General features: G+C 50.1%; 1 protein-coding gene across 2 annotated transcripts in view; it reads left to right on the top strand.

The window, feature by feature from the left end:
* Window positions 1–16,092, top strand: part of Prdm2 (PR/SET domain 2) — a 109,594-nt gene extending 93,502 nt beyond the window's left edge. For both annotated transcript variants that reach the window (XM_059255342.1, XM_059255343.1), the window contains 2 exons: window positions 13,620–13,766; window positions 15,972–16,092. In XM_059255342.1, coding sequence (XP_059111325.1) covers window positions 13,620–13,743 — 124 coding nt within the window. In that variant the 3' untranslated portion in view covers window positions 13,744–13,766; window positions 15,972–16,092. The remainder of the gene's footprint in view (window positions 1–13,619; window positions 13,767–15,971) is intronic.
* The last annotated feature ends 2,101 nt before the right edge of the window (window positions 16,093–18,193 follow it).

The following is an 18,193-nucleotide window of genomic DNA, read 5'->3' as shown; positions in this document are numbered from 1 at the left end:
CACAGCATCCTCAGACCCTTTTAAGCTACTTCCTTTCTGTGCCTTGAGCCTTCCTGCCACAGACCTTGTTCCACACCAGGACCTTAAGTGGCCAGTGCTATGGAATACCAAATAACAGATCCAAATTGAGGGTAAAGATGACATCTGTGTTGCATTAAAATTCCAAATATAAAGCATCCAGTCTCACACAGGAGAAAATAGGACCAAACTGGGGTTTGTGAGTGGGTGTGATTAGGGAAGGCATGAATTGCTGCCAACTGTAGTCTTGAGGTTGTGCCTTAGGGCACTGCCTCACACCTGCTCTCTCATCACTTACCTGTTTTACCCCTCTTCACAGTGCCCTTTCCTCTTCAAGAATTGTTACGGTTGATCTCAGGAAAGTACCATCCTGGTACTTTCTCCTTTAAAGACTTGGGCATTAGTAAACGTAGAACACTTACGGCTGAGGGACTACCTTGGCTGGCAGTTCGGCCCCATCTCCCTCAGCCGGTCCCTCCTTTCAGACTAGGCTCAGAGGAACCTTCTGCTTCAGCAGTTGACAGCAACAGAAACTGAGTTCATGCATGTAAAATCAAGTTTGTTAGCATCATGCCCTTTGTGTTTAACAGTGATTCTTAAGAAGTCGGTTGGGGGACTGCCAGAAGACCATGGCCAACTGTGTATTAGCCCCCAAAGAAGGCCAGTCTAGGCTCCTCCAACCTCAGCAAACTGCCTTACATGCAAAATCAGATCTGCCTGTGGTATTAAAGATTATTTCAAGTTTGTCTTGTGTGTGAGAGTTTTGCCTGTGTTTATGTATGTACAGTGCATATGTTGTGAGCTGTCATGTGGCGGGAACTAAACCAGTGTTCTTCCTCCTGTATTTTAAGAGTGTTAGGACCTTAAGGGTCTCTGTAAGCTTCATTTACTTCTGATTAAACAAGAAAACTAGAGATAGGGGGTTGGTTAAGCTCCACATGACTGCATTAAATTACTTAATGCAATTCCAAAAGATCAGATTTAATTTTGAGCCACGAGGGTCTTGGAAATAGTTCTGTAATAGGATTTGCACACACTGTGGTTTCTGCCCCACTTGTGCTGGCTGGATGTCTTTTTTCAAGCCTTTGATGCAGAGTGATAGGAGATCCAGGCAGATGTTACAAGAAACATAAACATCTTATGGAAGACATTAGTGTTCAGCTACCAAACCAGAGCAGAAAGCCAGCCAAAGAAGCAGCTTCTCCAGGGATCCTGTGATAGGTGCTCCCTGAGATGGTGGATGGAGCAAGACGGTAATGTCATTTGGGGAGCCACAGAGTCTGGGACTGTGAAATGCAGGTTTATATTCTGAGTAGGAATCTATCAGTATTTAGACAGACATTTACTGTAAAGTTCTACTTTAATAATCTGTTGAGTCTTAGCATCAATATAAATGTAAATTTTAAACAGTACTCACTTCATAGCATCCTAGACTTTGAGGCACGTGTAGGTTAGCAAAAAGAATGTATGATGGCTTTTGGATGTTGTCACAGCAGTACATAAGGACATTTTCCATTTAAAGCAGATAAGTATTTTGATGAGATATATTTCAGTATTCCTTATTGGGATGAAGTTATTTAAGCCTTGTTGATTTAGTTTTTGTTGTAGTAGCATCCTCTTCCTCACTTTCTATAATGAGGCCCAGCCCTTGCCAGCCCAGATAGGATGCAGGAACATTTTCAGATAGCTTCTGTTTCCATGCGATGACTGGATGTGTTGAGTCCTACCCCTAGCTCCTGCTAATCGGAAAACATCCGTGTAGGCCATCAGGTGTCGGGCTGTATTCTGCATCTTGCTGTGGATCCGGAGAGTATTCCTGTGCACCAGGGCTTAACCCCTGGGATGCACCAATTCTGTTGAGGAACAAAAGTAACCACTGTTTCATGTATGGCATCTCTTCTGAGTGCATAGTGGGACCTCACTCTGAGGTCTCTCGGGACCTGAAGGAAGCACAGTTCTCATTACAGGTAACGGGAAGATGACGGTACTTGAATCCTGTCCCACACCGGTGTAAGGGGACGCCACACCTAGCAGTCTGACCTCCCAGCTGCTGTGCTAAGCTGCAGTGTGGAGCCACCTGGTTGTCTTGTATTAAAGTCACTTCATTTATATAACTGTGCCTGATGGCAGCTTGATACCTCTGTCACTGTCCAAAACTTGGTTTTGTTTCAGTGGAGTTGGAGGAACCAGCTAAATTACTATGATTCCCTTGGTTCTGTCAGTAATGAGCGCTTGCTGGCCTAGCCTGGATTGCCTGCTCTGTAGAACGAGGCCTCCATGCATGGGCTGTGAGTGTTGATGAAGGTGACCCAGGCTCCTAGGAAGGCCCAGTAGTGACTGTTAACACCCACCAAGGTCACATAACCTTGGGAGGTATCACCGAGCATCTGCCAGGTGACATTCAGGAACTGACTCCCTGTGAAATGGGTGGGACGTGCTTGAGCAGTCTTCATGGTGATGGTCACTGAGGGACTTTTGGAGGGAGGGGGCTGCTGAAGAAGCTTCTTGTGCTGCTTGTCCTCAGTGGTGTTGGGTTTGAACCCAGGCATGGTGATGAACCGCTCGCTGCGCAGAATGACTTCCATCACTATTGTGAACGAAACATTTACATTCTTTAAAGCGTCTTTTAAACTTAGAGATGGAGCCCGTTAGTGACACTGCCAGTCGGTGTCTCACTGTGGTGACATTCTGAGCTGTGTCTGACACCTGCTTAGGTCAGGGTAGTATTTTGCTGAGCATGAACGGTCTTGTTAACTTCAGCTTAAGAGACTACCGTTTTGTGACTATGTGCCGGGCCCCCGAGAAGTTTATATAAGGTTCCAAATATACTGAACCATAACCCCTGGGACTTTGAAATTAGCTTCCCAAGTGAGCCGTAACCAGACTAGAGTCCCTTCATCCTAAAAGGATATATATTACTCTTGTGTAATTTCCTCCCAGCTGTCATTCAGCACTCCGCTTGCTTTTACCATCTCTATTTGGTATAGAGTGTTGTTCAGTTCTCAGGTGCTTTCACATACATTTCCTCTCTTTATAACCCACTAGTGACAGGTAAGTTAGGGGCAGCTTCCAAGTCCAGGACTCTCCGAAAGTCAGAGCTGAGGTAGAACTGAGAGTTCTCTGGCTTGTCTGTCCTTTGAATTTTCCCGAGGAGGAAACAGGAACTTGAGTCATTACTTGGGCTGGCTTGATGCAGCATTCTCCCTTCCCATGCTTCCCCAGCACCTGCCGCAGCCCAAGCTCCTGCACAGACTCAGTACTTGTGGGATAAAGGAAGAAAAAGAAATGTTTAGGGCTGGTTAAAATGTGAGAGCTACTCCACTTCACAGGCCTCCTGATGAAAGTACCGAAGTTTGGGGTTAAAATGTGACTCTTGGAGCTGTTGAAATGATTACAATCTAGTGAGAGGCAGAGGCTCCTTTGTACAGCCATGCCATGACAGATCTGGCTGAAGGGATAGTGCCTCAGTATGCAGTCCTCGAGGGTAACCGTTCATGGTGTGGACTGGGAGGATGGCTCAGTGGCCAAAGTACTTGCTCTATAAGCACAAAGACCTGAGTTCAATCCCCAGAACCCACAGGGAGGCAGAGACAGGTGGATTCCCTAGGACTCAGTGGCCATCCAGTTTAACCTAACTGACAAGCTCCAGGCCGATGAGAATTACCTATTTCAGAGGACATGGACAACATCTCTAGGGCTGGCACTCAGATTTGTCCCCTGGCCTTCACATGCACCCATGTATGTACTTAGTCGTGTGCATGCATGAAAAAACATGACATCTGATCAGTAAACAACAGAGACTGTAGATGCTGTCAGAACAGCTTAACACCATTCGTTCATTCAGAGGCACTAGTAAGTTTGGCTTCTTTCTTTACAGCCCACTCTGGTGCTGTAGCACAGACCTGAGTCCTTACAGGCAAGTTTAGGCCTCAGCCAAGCCTCGGGAGTTGAGCTACCCACATAGGCTTGCAGAGTTTTCTATTATGTTGTTCTAGCATTGGGAGCTAAAAATTGGACCATCTCCCATTTTATCCTGACACTAGGTATCCACGGGCTCCCTTTTCAGTGCAGCCACCCAGAATGCATTGCAGGGGACCCCACTCCTCTTGTCTTGAGATTTTCACCCAGAACATGGAAGCCCCTTCTTGTTGATGTCTACATTGGCTGATTTCACAATGCTGTATGCACTTAGCAGGACTGTGTTTGGACTTGTTTCCAAAGCCTTAATCCACAGCCTAGTGTCACCTACCTTGGTGATTTCTCCATCGCACCTGTGAGTCAGAGCTGCTGTAATAAAGCAGCTGACAGAATCAAAGGGTAATGCTGCAGATGAAGGAAACAGGTCTCCTAAGTCACTGGGTATCACGTGTCCACTGTTGCCTAAGGAGTTGAAGCACAGGAGCTAGGAGAGTGGGAAGGTCCCAGAAAAACTCTGACCTTTTGCTATGACACCAGCTGTGGACAGAATGACAGTTGAGACTCATTTGCCTTTGGTGTCGTCCCAGCATACTGTAATCAACAGTTATAGCTCGATGCTTCTGTAAATCCTGAGCCCAGTGTTTGCTTCCCAGGAGTCATTAATGAAAGTAGCCTTGTTCATGAGAACAAGTGCAGTGACTGCTCAGCTGTGTCCCAGCACTGGGCAGGCAGGGGCTCCCTAACCAGCTGGCCAAGGCGAGATCTTGTCTTAAAAAACAAGGTAGACAGCACCAAACAAACAGCACCTAAGTGTACCCCTGTCTTTCACATACAAGTGAGCACACGTACAATTAAATCGTATGTTCTTCCTCTTCATCTCCTTGGAGAACATCCATCCATCTCCACCCCACCCCCCATGCAGTGTTTGATCCTTACTCACAGCTACATCCCATAGTGCCAATGGGGGAAACAAGTTAGGTCAGTAACGAGCTGCCTCCTATCCTTAGGAGTCTATACTGCTTCAATCCTGGTTTTTTTGGGCCAGGTGTCTGTGCTCCAGCAAGGTGCTTACCCTCTCTGAAAGGCTGGCATACCCATCTCACAGTTCTTGGTGAGGATTAAATTCCAACGAACAAGTCCCCATTAGCTAGGGCAGAAAAGGGGAAGGAAGTACGGGGGGGGGGGGGGGGGGGGAGTGTTGTTCATTCTATACCTGCCTCCACCTAGCTGCAAGCCTTTGGGCTTCACAAGTACTGAGTAGCGTCTAACTGGCCGAGTTGTCTGTCCCAACCAGGAGGAGCCTTTCTGGAAGGTCTCCACCCAGTGAGCTGGTAGAGCAGCTCAGGGTGGGACGAACGACCTGAAGCCACATCATCTCCAGTGTGTGGAGCAGGTTAAACTGTTGAGGTTGGCGCCAGACAGGGTGAGGGCTTTGAGGGAAGGCACACAAGCTGGAGGTGGAACTTGGCCCCCATCCCATAATATCCCTGCTCTTTGGCAGCTCCTTTCCCATTGACTAATGCCCATGCAGTCACATGGTAAGCGTGCCTTTCCAATGACAGTGTCAGCCCTGTGTCTAGGACACTCTGCTAGCCAGGAACATGGGCTTCTCTGCGGAGGCGGGAGCAGAAAGTCCTACATGAGCCACTCAGCTGTGTAAGATCAGCCTTGGGCTTGTTCTTGTGATGAACCATCTTCAACATTGGCATCTGACGCCAAGTTCTGGAGTCCTGGAGCCAACACTGATGCCACGTGAATCTTACGAGAACCTTTGTACCAACAACAGCAAATCCTGTGAAGGGTTGAGCCTTGCTTTGCCCCTGTGCTAACCTCATCTTTTAACATCTTTGGCTGAGCTCAGCTTTCAAAGACAGGTGCTAGTGATGTCTCACATCTCCAAAGGACTGTTACTGAAAAGTGTTTCCATGCGATGTCCCGGGAGACTGTCCTTCTCTAGATAATCCCACACTGGGAACCTAATTTTCTATCAGCCCTGGCACATATATTTATTTTCTTCTTGGCTTTCTTTGTAAATAGTGTGTTCTGACTTAATTGAAGGAGAAGGAGAGTCTGGAAGTTTCAGAGAGAGACGTGGAGAGGAGGAGGTTGGGGAGATCATTCTTATGTTGGCTCAGGCTTCTCTGCCTGAGCCTGACATGTCATAGGCAGTAGCAGGATTCCTGTAGAGATGATGTCCCTGAAACTAAAGGGCAGCATTAGGTGGAGTAGGGGGGTCTCTGGGAGAGGTCTGAAGCTGCAGATGTGTTCACATGTCCCATGTTCCGGAGAGGACTCTGGCAATGAGTGAAACCTGGGAAGCCAGCTCCTTGGAGAATTTGACTCTTGGGAGTGGGAACCTGCACATTGTGGGTGTGACTGCATAGAGAGCCTGCTGTGGATTTGTCCCTCCCAGGCCGGTGATGGCCCCGTGGGTAGGAAATGAACAGATACAGGCTGCCTTTTGGCTTCTTTGCAAATGGTGCATTTGGGCTCAGCTGGTAGGGAGAGTTCATCCAATCAAGACCATTACCTGACTCCCAAGCTTCCCTCTGTGTTCCTAGGGTTACATTCCATCCGCTTTTGCCCAGATGACTCCGAAGCCAATGACAGCCCCCTTCCCAAGAGCACAGCACACTGCACTGCTTTGACCAAGTTCCTTGCACTCTCTGGCTCAGTTTCTTGATCTGACCATGAACTAGGCTGGCCTCTTTTGTCCTAGCTGGAAGGGAGGCATCCATACGGGTTTCCCCACTGGCTGAGATCCTCAGGCTTGGCTGCCCTGTCAGCCTTCCTGTTAACTGGGTCAAGAGTTAGGAGCTTGCCACATACTGGATATTTCAAGTTCGGACCAAACAGGTTTGACCCAGAAGCCCCAACAAGGCAGCGCTTAATAGATGGATCTTTTAGGTGAGCAAGAGGTCCTTGCTGGGCCTGTTGGGAAGGAAGGGAAATTGTCAGTGGAGAGGTGGTCGTAACCCCTCTGCTCCTGTCCCCTCAGCCCTAAGAAGGGTGTGACCATCTTACAGTGTTAAAGGAGATACTAAATAAAGAGTTCACACTGTGCTTGCCAGATCCCCATGTCAACTGTAGCTTGCCCCAGCATCACAGGACCAGAGAGGTCTCGGGTGTCACAACCATCCAGGCCCAGCAGTTTTTTAATTTAAGTGTGTGTGTGTGTATGTGTGTGTATGTTTGCAGGTGTGCTCATTTCATGATGTATGTATGGGTCAGAGAAGGTAACTTTGCACTTGGTGAGCGTCCAGGTGAGTCTCCGGTCTCCTTCCTCCATCTCCCTGCAGGAGTGCCGGCATTACAGATGTTCATTACAGATGTTCGCCACTGCATCTGACTTTCAGGAATCAAACTCAGGGACTCAGGCTTTCATCACAAGTATTATTAACTTGCTGAGCCATCTGGCCACCAGTGTTTTTCTGCCCCAAGGACCACCTGCGTTTTCCTCCCCACGTCCGCACAGAGGCACTTTATTCACAGACAGTCTAGACACCAGCCCTAATCCAGATCAGAAAGCCTCACACCTACGTGTCCCCAGCCGCAGGTCCCCACATCTTCAGCATGTTTCCCCTCTGGTTTCCTTTAAAGCTTCTGGCCCAGGGCTATTGGGAATGAGCATCTCTGGGTCCCACCTGCCTCATGGTTACTGTGCTGCCAGACTGTGGACCCCATGTTGAGCAGAAGTATGGAGCTCACCAGCTCTCAGAGCCTGATCTCAAAATCCCAGTGCTGAGCTGGGGGCGGGGCGGGGTGGGGGGTGGGGGGTTGCAGGGAAGGCTTGGACAGGGCCATTTCAGAGCGGACCCAGCTTGCTCCTCCAGAGTCTGTGCAGCCTTTCTAGGGAAGAGGAGCCCCACCCTAAAGCACCATTCATCTCCACTACTGTGAGACCTCTATCAGGGGTGCACATCGGCTTGGGAGCACATGGTTCTGGATTCAAATCTTGATCACTTCCCTATAAACTTTGACAGCTGCTGCCTTCACCAAGCTGACCTCTTCTTCCCCCCATAAAGCAAGGTCATGGCAGCCCTGCCTTGCAGCGCAGGGGATTGAAAGAACTCCTTCAAGGACCTAAAATAGCACCCTTTCCCGCACCAGTGTTTAGCTCACGAATGTTGTCACACACTACCACCCCCTCTTGAAATACTCCTTTTGCAGGTGAGTCTCCTGTGGCATCTTTTGGAGGCCTCCAGAGTTAGGCCTGAGTGTGGGCCTGTCCTCCAGTTCTGTTGCTGGACTCCAGCCTGAGAGGCTTTATGTGAATGGGAGAGGCCCACAGTGCCAACTGACCAACATTCCTGGAAGTGGCTCCTTCGTTCAGTCCACGGGAATTCTCAGCGTCTCAAGCTTGTCTTCCCTCACCTTTGTCTTTCCCCGATACCTCTGGCATAATACAGAATATCCAATACTGATTCCCAATGAACTGTCACACAGGTATGGAGTTGGGTAAGGCATCTGATGTGAGACCCAGCATAGTCTGTGCATAAGAGAGATGTGAGCCAGGGGAAGGCCAGGCAGAAACCCAGCAGGCACCCTCATGCCTTGGCGAACATGCCTTGGCCTGGCTGTCCCTGGAGTCCCCTACCCATGTCAGCAGGATGGACACATCCTGCTCTGGAGCTAAGCTAGACTGCATGCTCTCTTCATACCCCTAGGTGCAGCCCTGACATTGCTAGAGGTCAGGCTTCCCTCTGCCATGACCTCAGTGTGTACAAACCTGCCGCTTCCCACAGCTCAGCCTCCAGTAGTCGGAAAAGGCCAGACCTCCACACTTCTTCCTAGCTGGTCTCCCCAGTTGTGTCCCTGGAAACCCACCGCTGTCACATCAGGGACAAGCAAGCGCTCGTCTCCCTCAGGGCCCACAAGATCCTCCCTTCTGCTCCTCTCCACCTCTCTGGTGTTTTAGACACGCCACACCTCAGGGCCTCTGCACATGCTGTTCCCACCTATAAGAGCCAAGTGTCTTCAAGATCCATATTGGGCAGCTCACACACAGCTATATCTGAAGCCTTCCTCTTCACTTTACAGCCCTCACCTGCCTCTGCACACTCTGGGGCTCCCTCCTTGGCCTCTTTTCTCTCCATAGTGATCACTCGATCATTAAGGCCTGAGGAGTCGTGTGTGTGTGTGTGTGTGTGTGTGTGTGTGTGTGTGTGTGTGTGTGTGTGTTTGCTTTGTGTGTATGTACAGTGTCCAGGGAGCCAGGCTTTGACACTGTGCTATGCTTCCGGTTCCCTGCTGTGCTGGACAGTGGTCTTTGTATGCACCAGGTCTGGGAATATGGCTTCAAGAAGTGCCTAGTGGACAGGTTTCAGTTGTGGGTGGGGCATCTGTGGTGGGGCACTGGGGATTGTTTTGGGGCCTGTCACATTCCTTTTCCTGCAAAGGCTACCTCAGTCTGGCCAGTGAAGGTGACAATATGTGCTGTTCTTTTGCTATGCCACTTAACAGAGTTTTTATTTGAAAATTGCTCAGTGATTTGGTGTCTTCTGCCTATTTTAAGTTGTTTATTTTTTAAAATGATTTATTGAGAGAATTATCCATCTTCTACTTATTTATTTTGGGATTGGGTCTCAGGTGGCCCAAGGTGGCCTCGAACTTCTTCTGTAGCTTAGGATGGCCTTGACCCGATCGTCTTGCCTCCCCTAGCAGAGTGCTAGGGTGACAGCGTGCACCACCACATCGCGTTTTGTGTGGTACTTCCATCAAGCCAGGCGAGCACCCTACCAATTGGGCCCCACCCCACACCCCGTTTGAGTTTTACTCTCTCTCTGTAGTTTCTGTTTTTGTTGTAGCTTTCCTTCACCTTGGTTCCAGCTCTCCCCTGTCCCTGAGAAGGCACCAGGGAGGAGAAGCCCAGGTGGTGTGACCTCACCTCCTCCCCAGCTCCCAAGGCTTGGTGCTGCTTAAGGCCCCCGCTGGGGCTCCATCACCTCATAGGAGGCACCCAGGACAAACAAGCACACCAAGTCCCTCAGGGCCCGTGTGTTGCTGACAGCCCGAGACTTGTCCTTAGCTCCTGGCTGCCCTCTCTGCCCCATGACCTCTTACCATCCTTCCTCTTCCCTCCCCCCTCGCTCCCGGACATACCATCTTACCTGGATTTCTCTCACACCGATTCCTGGGAGCTGAAAAGGAACGTGTTCCTTTGGGAGATCACAGTTCTGCAGTCCGTTGACTGGGGGGTGCTAGGGCCCAGGTCACCTTACCATGGCTACACCACTGAATTAAATGTCTCCCGGTTCCCCGGCAGCCATTAACCACCTATCTCCTAAGGAGGGGTTGGGTCCAGTTTTTAACCAGAAAACATTGGAGCAAAGGCCTAGAGAAGGGATGAGAGTCACATGACTGTCTGTGGGGAAGAGTGTCATGCAGGAGGGACAGCCAGGCAAAGTACACAGGAGATGTAAATGGTGCCTGAGGGGATGAATGCATCCTGCCTGCCATAAGTGAGTCTTCTTTTCCAAGCCTTGCCTAAGAGCCGGATGTGAGTAAAGAGCTTTGTGTGTGGCATCTGCACCATCCTGCCTGTCTATAAAGATTGGGGTGGGCTTGCATGGTGTATGAGGTCCCTGGACTTTGTTCCCAGAAGGCACCTTGCATATGCTGCAAGTGATGCACCCCTCTGTGTGTGTGTGTGTGTGTGTGTGTGTGTGTGTGTGTGTGTGTGTGTGTGTAGCACCGAGAAAGTCCCCCCCCCCCACACTCCCTATGCACCTTGGTTTTCAGGAAAGTCAATCACTTGAATGAAAATCGTAGGAATGTGACTGTTTCTCAGCTGTCCCCAAACAGCTGCTACCAAACCCTCTGCCCAGGTTAGCTGACTCACTGAGCCCTGAAGGGATCGAGGTAGGCTGTGAGGTCAGTAGGGCTGGGCCTGCTGACCCTACATATGAAAGAAGGTGAGCTTGTCCGAGAGTAGTGGGAGGGATAGGTGCAGTGAAGGGGTGTCACGATCCAGTGTGCGCTTTGGGGAGAAGATCACAGTTCTGCAGTCCATTGACTGGAGGGGAGCCAGTGTGGCCATGCAAAGCCCTGTGAGGAAGGCACATTGCAGGAGACCTGGGGAAAGGTGGTCCGTGGTGGTGACAGGGAGGAACGTGACCCAGATAGAGCCCAGCAGCAGCCGGGGAGGGGACCGGAAGACTCCCCCATGGGTCTGGCTTTCAGGATGTTAAGAGAGTACCAGTCGCCAAGAAAAAGAGACAAGGAATGTGTCACAAATTGAGGTCAGGATCTGAATTTAACGAGTTTCTCAGATGTCCAGGTAATGTCCCCCTCTGCATGGAAATGGTGCTTGATTGAGACTCAAGCTATAGCCAGGTGTGGCCTGGGCCTCGACACTGGGGTCATCTCTAGGAGGCTGTGGATGAGGTCACCTGGAGAGGATGTCAAGCTCAGAGGTGACAGGCTTGGAGTCAGAGCTAGTTCAGACCTCAGCTGCCCAAGCTTACCCCCAGAGTCATGGTGGTAACTACCTGCAGCTGGGCTCAAGAACTCCTAAGATCCATAGCTAGAGGACCAGCTCATTCCGGAGACACTAGTAGGCATTCAACCTCTCAGGATTGAGAAGGAGTCTGTCCAGTAGATGACTCTTACTCCAGTCCTCATAGGAGACATCAGGTGGTGACCTGGTGTCTACCACAGTCGGAGTGCAAGGCCTGGCATCTGTCACCCCAAGAATAAGCCCCTGTCCTTGAGTCATGCCTCCATTTTTTCATCTCTAAGATGAATATACAATCATTTGCTTTTCCTGACTCGTGGGACGGACAATCCAGAGAGAAAGAATATGGGATTTCCTAGGGGCCATGTGAATGTGGCTGAAATTGTCTTCCGTTTAGGCCAGACATGCCTGGGGTAATAACAGAGGGCCCTTCCTGTGTGCTGCTGAGAAACACCAGGGTGGATGTCCTGGGCTGGGGAGAAAGTGCGCCCCCTTGTGGAAATGGCTGTGGTTGCTGCTGCCTGGGAGGAGAGGGCCTCTAGGGAAGGAGGTAGGGCCTGCAGGATTTCGGTGTCTAGGGCCTGGTTTTAAATGTTTGACAGTATCCAAAAAAGGGCGGCAACAGGAGTGCCAAAGAGGAGCTGTCAAGGCTGCGTCTCAGAGGGAAGCTGAACGTGCAATGAGATGTTAACGGAAACACTCAGTTCTTCCTCTAGCCCAGGCTGCTAAACTGTGTTGCACAGGCAGACCCCAAACTCGTGTGATCCTCCTGCCCCCATGTGCTGGGGCTACAAGCATGAGCCACCAGGCCTGGCTCACTTGATCTCTTAAGTCACAGCCGTATGTACAGGAATAAACATAGTGTATACTGGGCTCAGTACTCTCTGTTGTTCTAGGTAGGCAGTGTGCACAGGGTGTCTTGGAGCAGATCCCTTGTGGCTCAGGGGTATTAGTCTACTGTATTAGGCTTTGGCTGTCTAGCTCTTTGCTTCCCTGGGCTTTGTGGGATGTTTCATAACTTCCTGAGCATTGCCCACCATATGCAGACAGCAGTCCCCCCTCTCCAGTTATGACAACCCAGATATCTCCAAACATTGCCAAAATCGTGTCCTGGTTGAACAGTACTGACTCCCACCCTCCTGTTGGCCAGCCCCAGGGAGGATCTTGTCCCCATCTCCTGCTCTCCCAGGCGCTGCTAGCTTCAAGCAAGTGGAGTAGAGAAGTGCTGGCCCCGCCCACTTCTGCCTCTGTACCTCACGAACCCACTCTCACCCAGTCCCTACTCGGCCATTGTTCTGTGCCCAGAGAGACAGTTGACGATGATCCTCAGGCTCTCTGCACCTCCATTTCCCCTTCTGTGAATTCAAGACAATAAGGGTTTGCCTCAGCAGCTTGTATGAAAAGGAAGGTAGCTGGTCTACATGAACCACCCAGTACAGTCCAGGCGTGAAGTGAGCACCCATAGCCATTCGTTCACTTTGAGACAGAGTCTCACTATATAGTATAATTCAGGCTAGCCCCAATTGCACCATCCTCCTGCCTCAGCTTCCTGGGTTGCTGGAGTTACAGGCACATCTAGCCATTCCTATGTGTGTTGTGCTAAGCCAACAGTGGAGCAGCCGCAGCTAAGAAGATGTGACCTTGGGCTCTTAGTGCTCAGGAGGAAGGTAGCTCCTGTAGTCCACAATAGTAGTTCAGTGTGCTGAGCGCTGCAGTGGGGAGACATGGGGGCGGGTTGCACTCACAGGAGGCCAGGTTTCCCAGAGAAGGTGGAAACCCAGCTGAACACAAGTTAACTAGGTGCAAGAAGAGGAGGATGAGTAATGGGTGGGAACCAAAAAATAGTTGTTCTTAAAAAAAAATGAATCCCATTGAATAGATGGCCATAAAACACAAAGCTCTACCATGTCAAAGAGGCCTGGGTTGGGGTTGGGGATTTAGCTCAGTGGTAGAGTGCTTGCCTGGCAAGCGCAAGGCCCTGGGTTTGGTCCTCAGCTCCGGGGGAAGAAAAAAGAAAAACAACAACAACAACAACAACAAAAACCCAAAGAGGCCTGGGCTTACATTTCCATTGGAAGTCCCATCACCCCTCCCCTGGCATGAAAGGAAGTGCCATCTTGCTTGGGCCAGGGAGATACAGGCAGCAAAGACTTCTGTGTACCTTCAGTGATGCCAGAGACGCAAAAATGGTTCCCGATGATGACCTGTGCTGTTCCTTTCCATACAGCTACAGTCTCCGCCTGGCGTCCCGATGCGCCTCATCAGCAGCCCCTTACATCACCAGACAATGCAGAAAGGTCAAGGCCGCAGCAGCAGCAGCTCAGTTCCAGGGACCCTTCTTCAAAGAGTAGGCACTTTGTCTGCTCCCTGACAGGTAGGAGGCAGGGGCACCCTGGCACCATCAGGGTGGCTCTTGGGTCTTGGGGATGGGGTCTGAGGTAGGTCTTGGGTGGGTGGGTGAGTGGGAGAGATGGCATGCCAAGGACCCTCCAGGCTGGCATGGGGCCCTCTGTAGGCATGAGTTTTGTGGCTTAGCGTATAGACTCTGGACCACCAGGGTTCAGTCCCCAGCTTTGCCATTCACTGGCTGTCAGTTTCTCCAAGTCTCCACTTCCACGTGTGCAAATGGGGACTTGCAGCCTCCAGAACGGTGAGGGACAAACGCTGTTGAAGTTGCCCGTTGGTGGTATTTTGCTATGTCATCCCAGACTCGGGCAATAAAATGCTTATTTTAAAATTGTGTAGCACAGCCATTCCAGCCATAAGATCATTGCAAATGAGCCTGCTCAAACTAGACCTGCCAATTCCTGGATTGTCGCCAGTATCTTCCTTCTTACTGTGTCCTCACTTGCTGGGGCCCTAATTATTTCCAAGCAGTCCTGATCCGTTACACTGAAGGGTCTGGTTATAACACAGGGCTTTCAGGGAGACGAGATTCATTGTAGAGCACTATTGGACATGGGTGCAGAAAGGTTTCTAAAGTCCATGGCATAGAATCTCAGCTCAGGAAGATACACGCAGGTCGGCCCCCTCCTTCTTCAAGAGAGAAACTGAGGGGGAGAACATGTATCAGAACTCTGGTCCTCGGACTTCCAGCATGGACAGTGGGCTGTAGGTGACAGCACCCAGTGAGGGAGAGCTGCCCACTGCAGGAGAGAAGGTCACTCTCTGAAGACCCACGCTCCCTGTGATCTCATGAAAAGCCGGTCCTCTCTGAGTCTCTGTTTCCTCCATGTTGCATGAGAGTCTGTGCTGTCTGCCTCAGGGGCTCTGTGTTGTGCATTAGCAGTGGACCCGAGGGACCAATGTGCATGTTCCCCCAAGAGAATATTGTAAAGCAGCAGATGAACAGAGCTACAGCCACATGGTCAGACAGACAGAAATACAGCCTGCTCATATACACAGAGTTACAGCTGCATGCCCAGAACTTCACAGACACGCTAAACTGAAGCACAAAGGCATAGATGCTAGTCAATTCAGTGTGTTTAAATTAAAAAAAAAAAAAAAAATGAGCTAGGCTTGGTGGTGGAGACCTATAATTCCAGACACCTGGGAAGCTGATGCAGGGGGATTTCTGAATTTGAAGCCTCCTTGGGTCACATTGTGAAATGGTCTCAAAGAGGGGATTGAGGATGTAACTTAGTGGTAGAGTGCTTGCCTAGAATGTGGGAGGTCCTGAGTTCAATTCTCAGCATCATGGGGAAGGAAGGGAGGGTAGTGAATCTTTCTCTGTCTCACCAGCCAGCTCCCAAATCATGACACAGACTTATTAATCATGAAACTGGACTGATCGCTTAGGCTGGTTTCTAACTAGCTCTTTTAACTTAAACTAACCCATACCTTTTCATCTATGTGCTGCCATGTGGCTCGAGGCTGTACCTCCCCTCCTGCATGTCTTGCTTGTTCTCCATCTCTCATGTCTCCACCCTTCGGCTTCCCAGCGTCCTCCTTGCCTGGAAATCCTGCCTAGCTATTGGCCATTCAGCTTTTTATTAAACCAATCAGAGTGACATATCTTTACACAGTGTAATCAAATATGTCACAACAAAGAAGGAAGGAAGGAAGGAAGGAAGGAAGGAAGGAAAGAAAGAAGGAAAGAAGGAAGGAAGGCAGACAGGCAAGGGCATAAAGTGATTAAAAACTAGGACGATGGCTTAGATCTAGGGGGAGATATCCTCAAATAGGGATGGCTCAGGGTGGGTTGGGGTCATAGTCTACATCTTTATCTAATGCTGAATATATGCTATGAAAATTGATCAAATGGGGCTTTTATATGTCTTTTATACTTTATTAAACTGCTTAATAGAATAATTAAACAGGCCGGGCGGTGGTGGCGCATGCCTTTAATCCCAGCACTCGGGAGGCAGAGCCAGGCGGATCTCTGTGAGTTCGAGGCCAGCCTGGGCTACCAAGTGAGTCCCAGGAAAGGCGCAAAGCTACACAGAGAAACCCTGTCTCGAAAAACCAAAAAAAAAAAAAAAAAAAAAAAAAAAGAATAATTAAACAGGAAAACATGAGCAGCCACAGAAGGCAGTGACTATGTGGCCATTGTTGTTATTTTCTCTTTGTTTCTCCCCAGCACCTGAAGTGACCTGGAATCAGTGAAGCCAAAGGGACCAGCATTCTGCCCTGCAGAGAGTACTGACCTCTCCCAGTTGTGAAAGCAAGAGAGAGAGCGAGCCAGAGAGCGAGAGCGAGAGCGAGAGAGCGAGAGAGAGAAAGAGAGAGAGAGAGAGAGAGAGAGAGAGAGAGAGAGAGAGAGAATGAGAATGAACGTGAACGTGTGCATGTGTGTGTGCTGGTGCATGCATGTGGTCTTCAAGCCAAGGTCCCAGCCTCGGGAGCAGGAAGGCAGTAGCCTTCGCATCATCCTCCAGCTGATCCTTGGACGTGGCCCAGAACCGTGCTCTGTGGTGCAGCCATCCTGCCCGGAGGGGCGTCTCCTTCTATGCAATTTTTTAAAGAGTTCCTTGACCCTGCTTTGTGCTTCTTGAGCTGTCGCTTGCCATCACTGGGGCTTCAGTCTGGCCCTGAGGGCTGGAGAGGGATCCTATCTAAGGATGACCTTTCAGAGGCCGAGCTCCCCTTCATGCCAGCCCCTCCCTCACCAACATTCTCCTCACACTGTCTCTGGGAATCAATAGCAAATAGCATATAGATCCATCAGGGCTGAGCCTGAACCTTGGCCCCAGCACTTGGAAACCCCCTTTCTCCATAAGCAACCAGAGCCTCCAGCTTTCAAATCATTTTCTCCTTTGGCGGTCCAGAGTCCACTGCTCTGAAGTCTCTGCAGGGAACCCTAGAGCCCGTGCATCCGGGAGGCAGACTCTGCGCCCGCCCAGCTGTTTTCAGACCTGCTTTCTTGTTTAGAGGAAGCAGTGGTTAGGGACTTTGAGGTGGAGGCGTGACTCTCCTGTGCCCTTCCTTGTCTCACTTGGTGGACCTCCTATACTCTTAGCATCTGGACGTTTCAAGTTAGCTGCGAAGGGAAGCAAAGAAAAAATTGTAAAAAGGGAAATGAAAAAAATATGGTCGGGTTAAAGAAAACAAAACAGGAGTGTGAATGGGTGATTTTCACCACCCGCTGACCCCTGCTCTGGTGGACAGTTGGAGTCTGGGAGAAACATGGGACTGAGCTCAGAGTTCGCACCTGGGTCACTGAGGTTCTTGGGTTTTGTGCCTTTGGGGCGGAGGATGCCTGAGACATTTTTGGTGCTGTTTCCTCAGCTCCGTTCTGGTCCCGACATGTCGAAGTGGGAGGACAGAACTTGGGAGAGTTGTCATACATGAAAGGGGTTTTCTTTTTCAGGGCTACTATGGTTGATCTTACAACTCTGTAAATATGTATGTAGACACTTTTAAAAGCACGTATTTATGGCCCCGACTGTAAATGCTCCATTTTTAAAGTTTTATAACGTGTGTTATTTAATTAATCAGTCGACTGGCTGCAGTAAGGGGACTGACTGGTCCAGGGAAAAGGGTCCCTAGAGACTCACATGGGCAGACAAACATCCATCATTGTCCAGTGTTACAGTTTTCCTGTCCACCCACCCAGCTAAACTCTGGTGTTCCCTTTTTTATTTCTTCAACTGGAATTTTTCCTTTTGCACACCCTGCAGTTAATCCTTGCAAGCATGGACTCGTGGCTGTTGCTAACCCCACAGACACAGTATGCCCCACAGCTGGTCACACGGACTCTATCTCAGCCTCTCCCAGCAGCCAGGAAAACTCACGAACCCAAAGCCTTGGCAAGCTGCTTTCAGTCAAACTTTGGAAAATGTTGCTGGGCTCTTGGGGGATTCTCTCTCTCTCTCTCTCTCTCTCTCTCTCTCTCTCTCTCTCTCTCTCTCTCTCTCCCTCCCTCCCTCCCTCCCTCCCTCCCTCTCTCTCCCCTCCCTCTCCCTCTCCCTCTCCCCCCGCCCCCCCCCCCGCCCCCCCCCCCTCCGTCTGCATGTGCAAATTGTGCTGGGTCACCTGTCAACACTTCCCAGATTGTCAGGAAAACAAGGAGAAAGTATTGTCAAGAGTGGTGTTTCCTGGTCAGTGGAGGTCTTCCAGCATGGTTCTAGGCCACGCAAGAAGACAGTTCTGTACCTGCCATGTGAAGAAAGTGAACAATAAACGTGCGGAGCGATCGTGAAACACAGGTGTGGGCATGGTCATTTTCCGTTTTCAGACTTGGTCTTCCATTGGTGGGTTCTGGGCTGGTGGAGCAAGGGCGGGGCAGACTCTGATTTAGGAACAGAAAAAATCAGAGGCTTACGAGGCCAGTGATGGGGACGGCCTCATGTTGAACAAGAT

This window comes from Peromyscus eremicus, chromosome 2 (assembly GCF_949786415.1).
Source record: "Peromyscus eremicus chromosome 2, PerEre_H2_v1, whole genome shotgun sequence".
NCBI classification, from domain to species: Eukaryota; Metazoa; Chordata; class Mammalia; order Rodentia; family Cricetidae; genus Peromyscus; species Peromyscus eremicus.
Note: the sequence above shows the minus strand (reverse complement) of the source record. Positions and strands in the feature narration are given on the sequence as shown.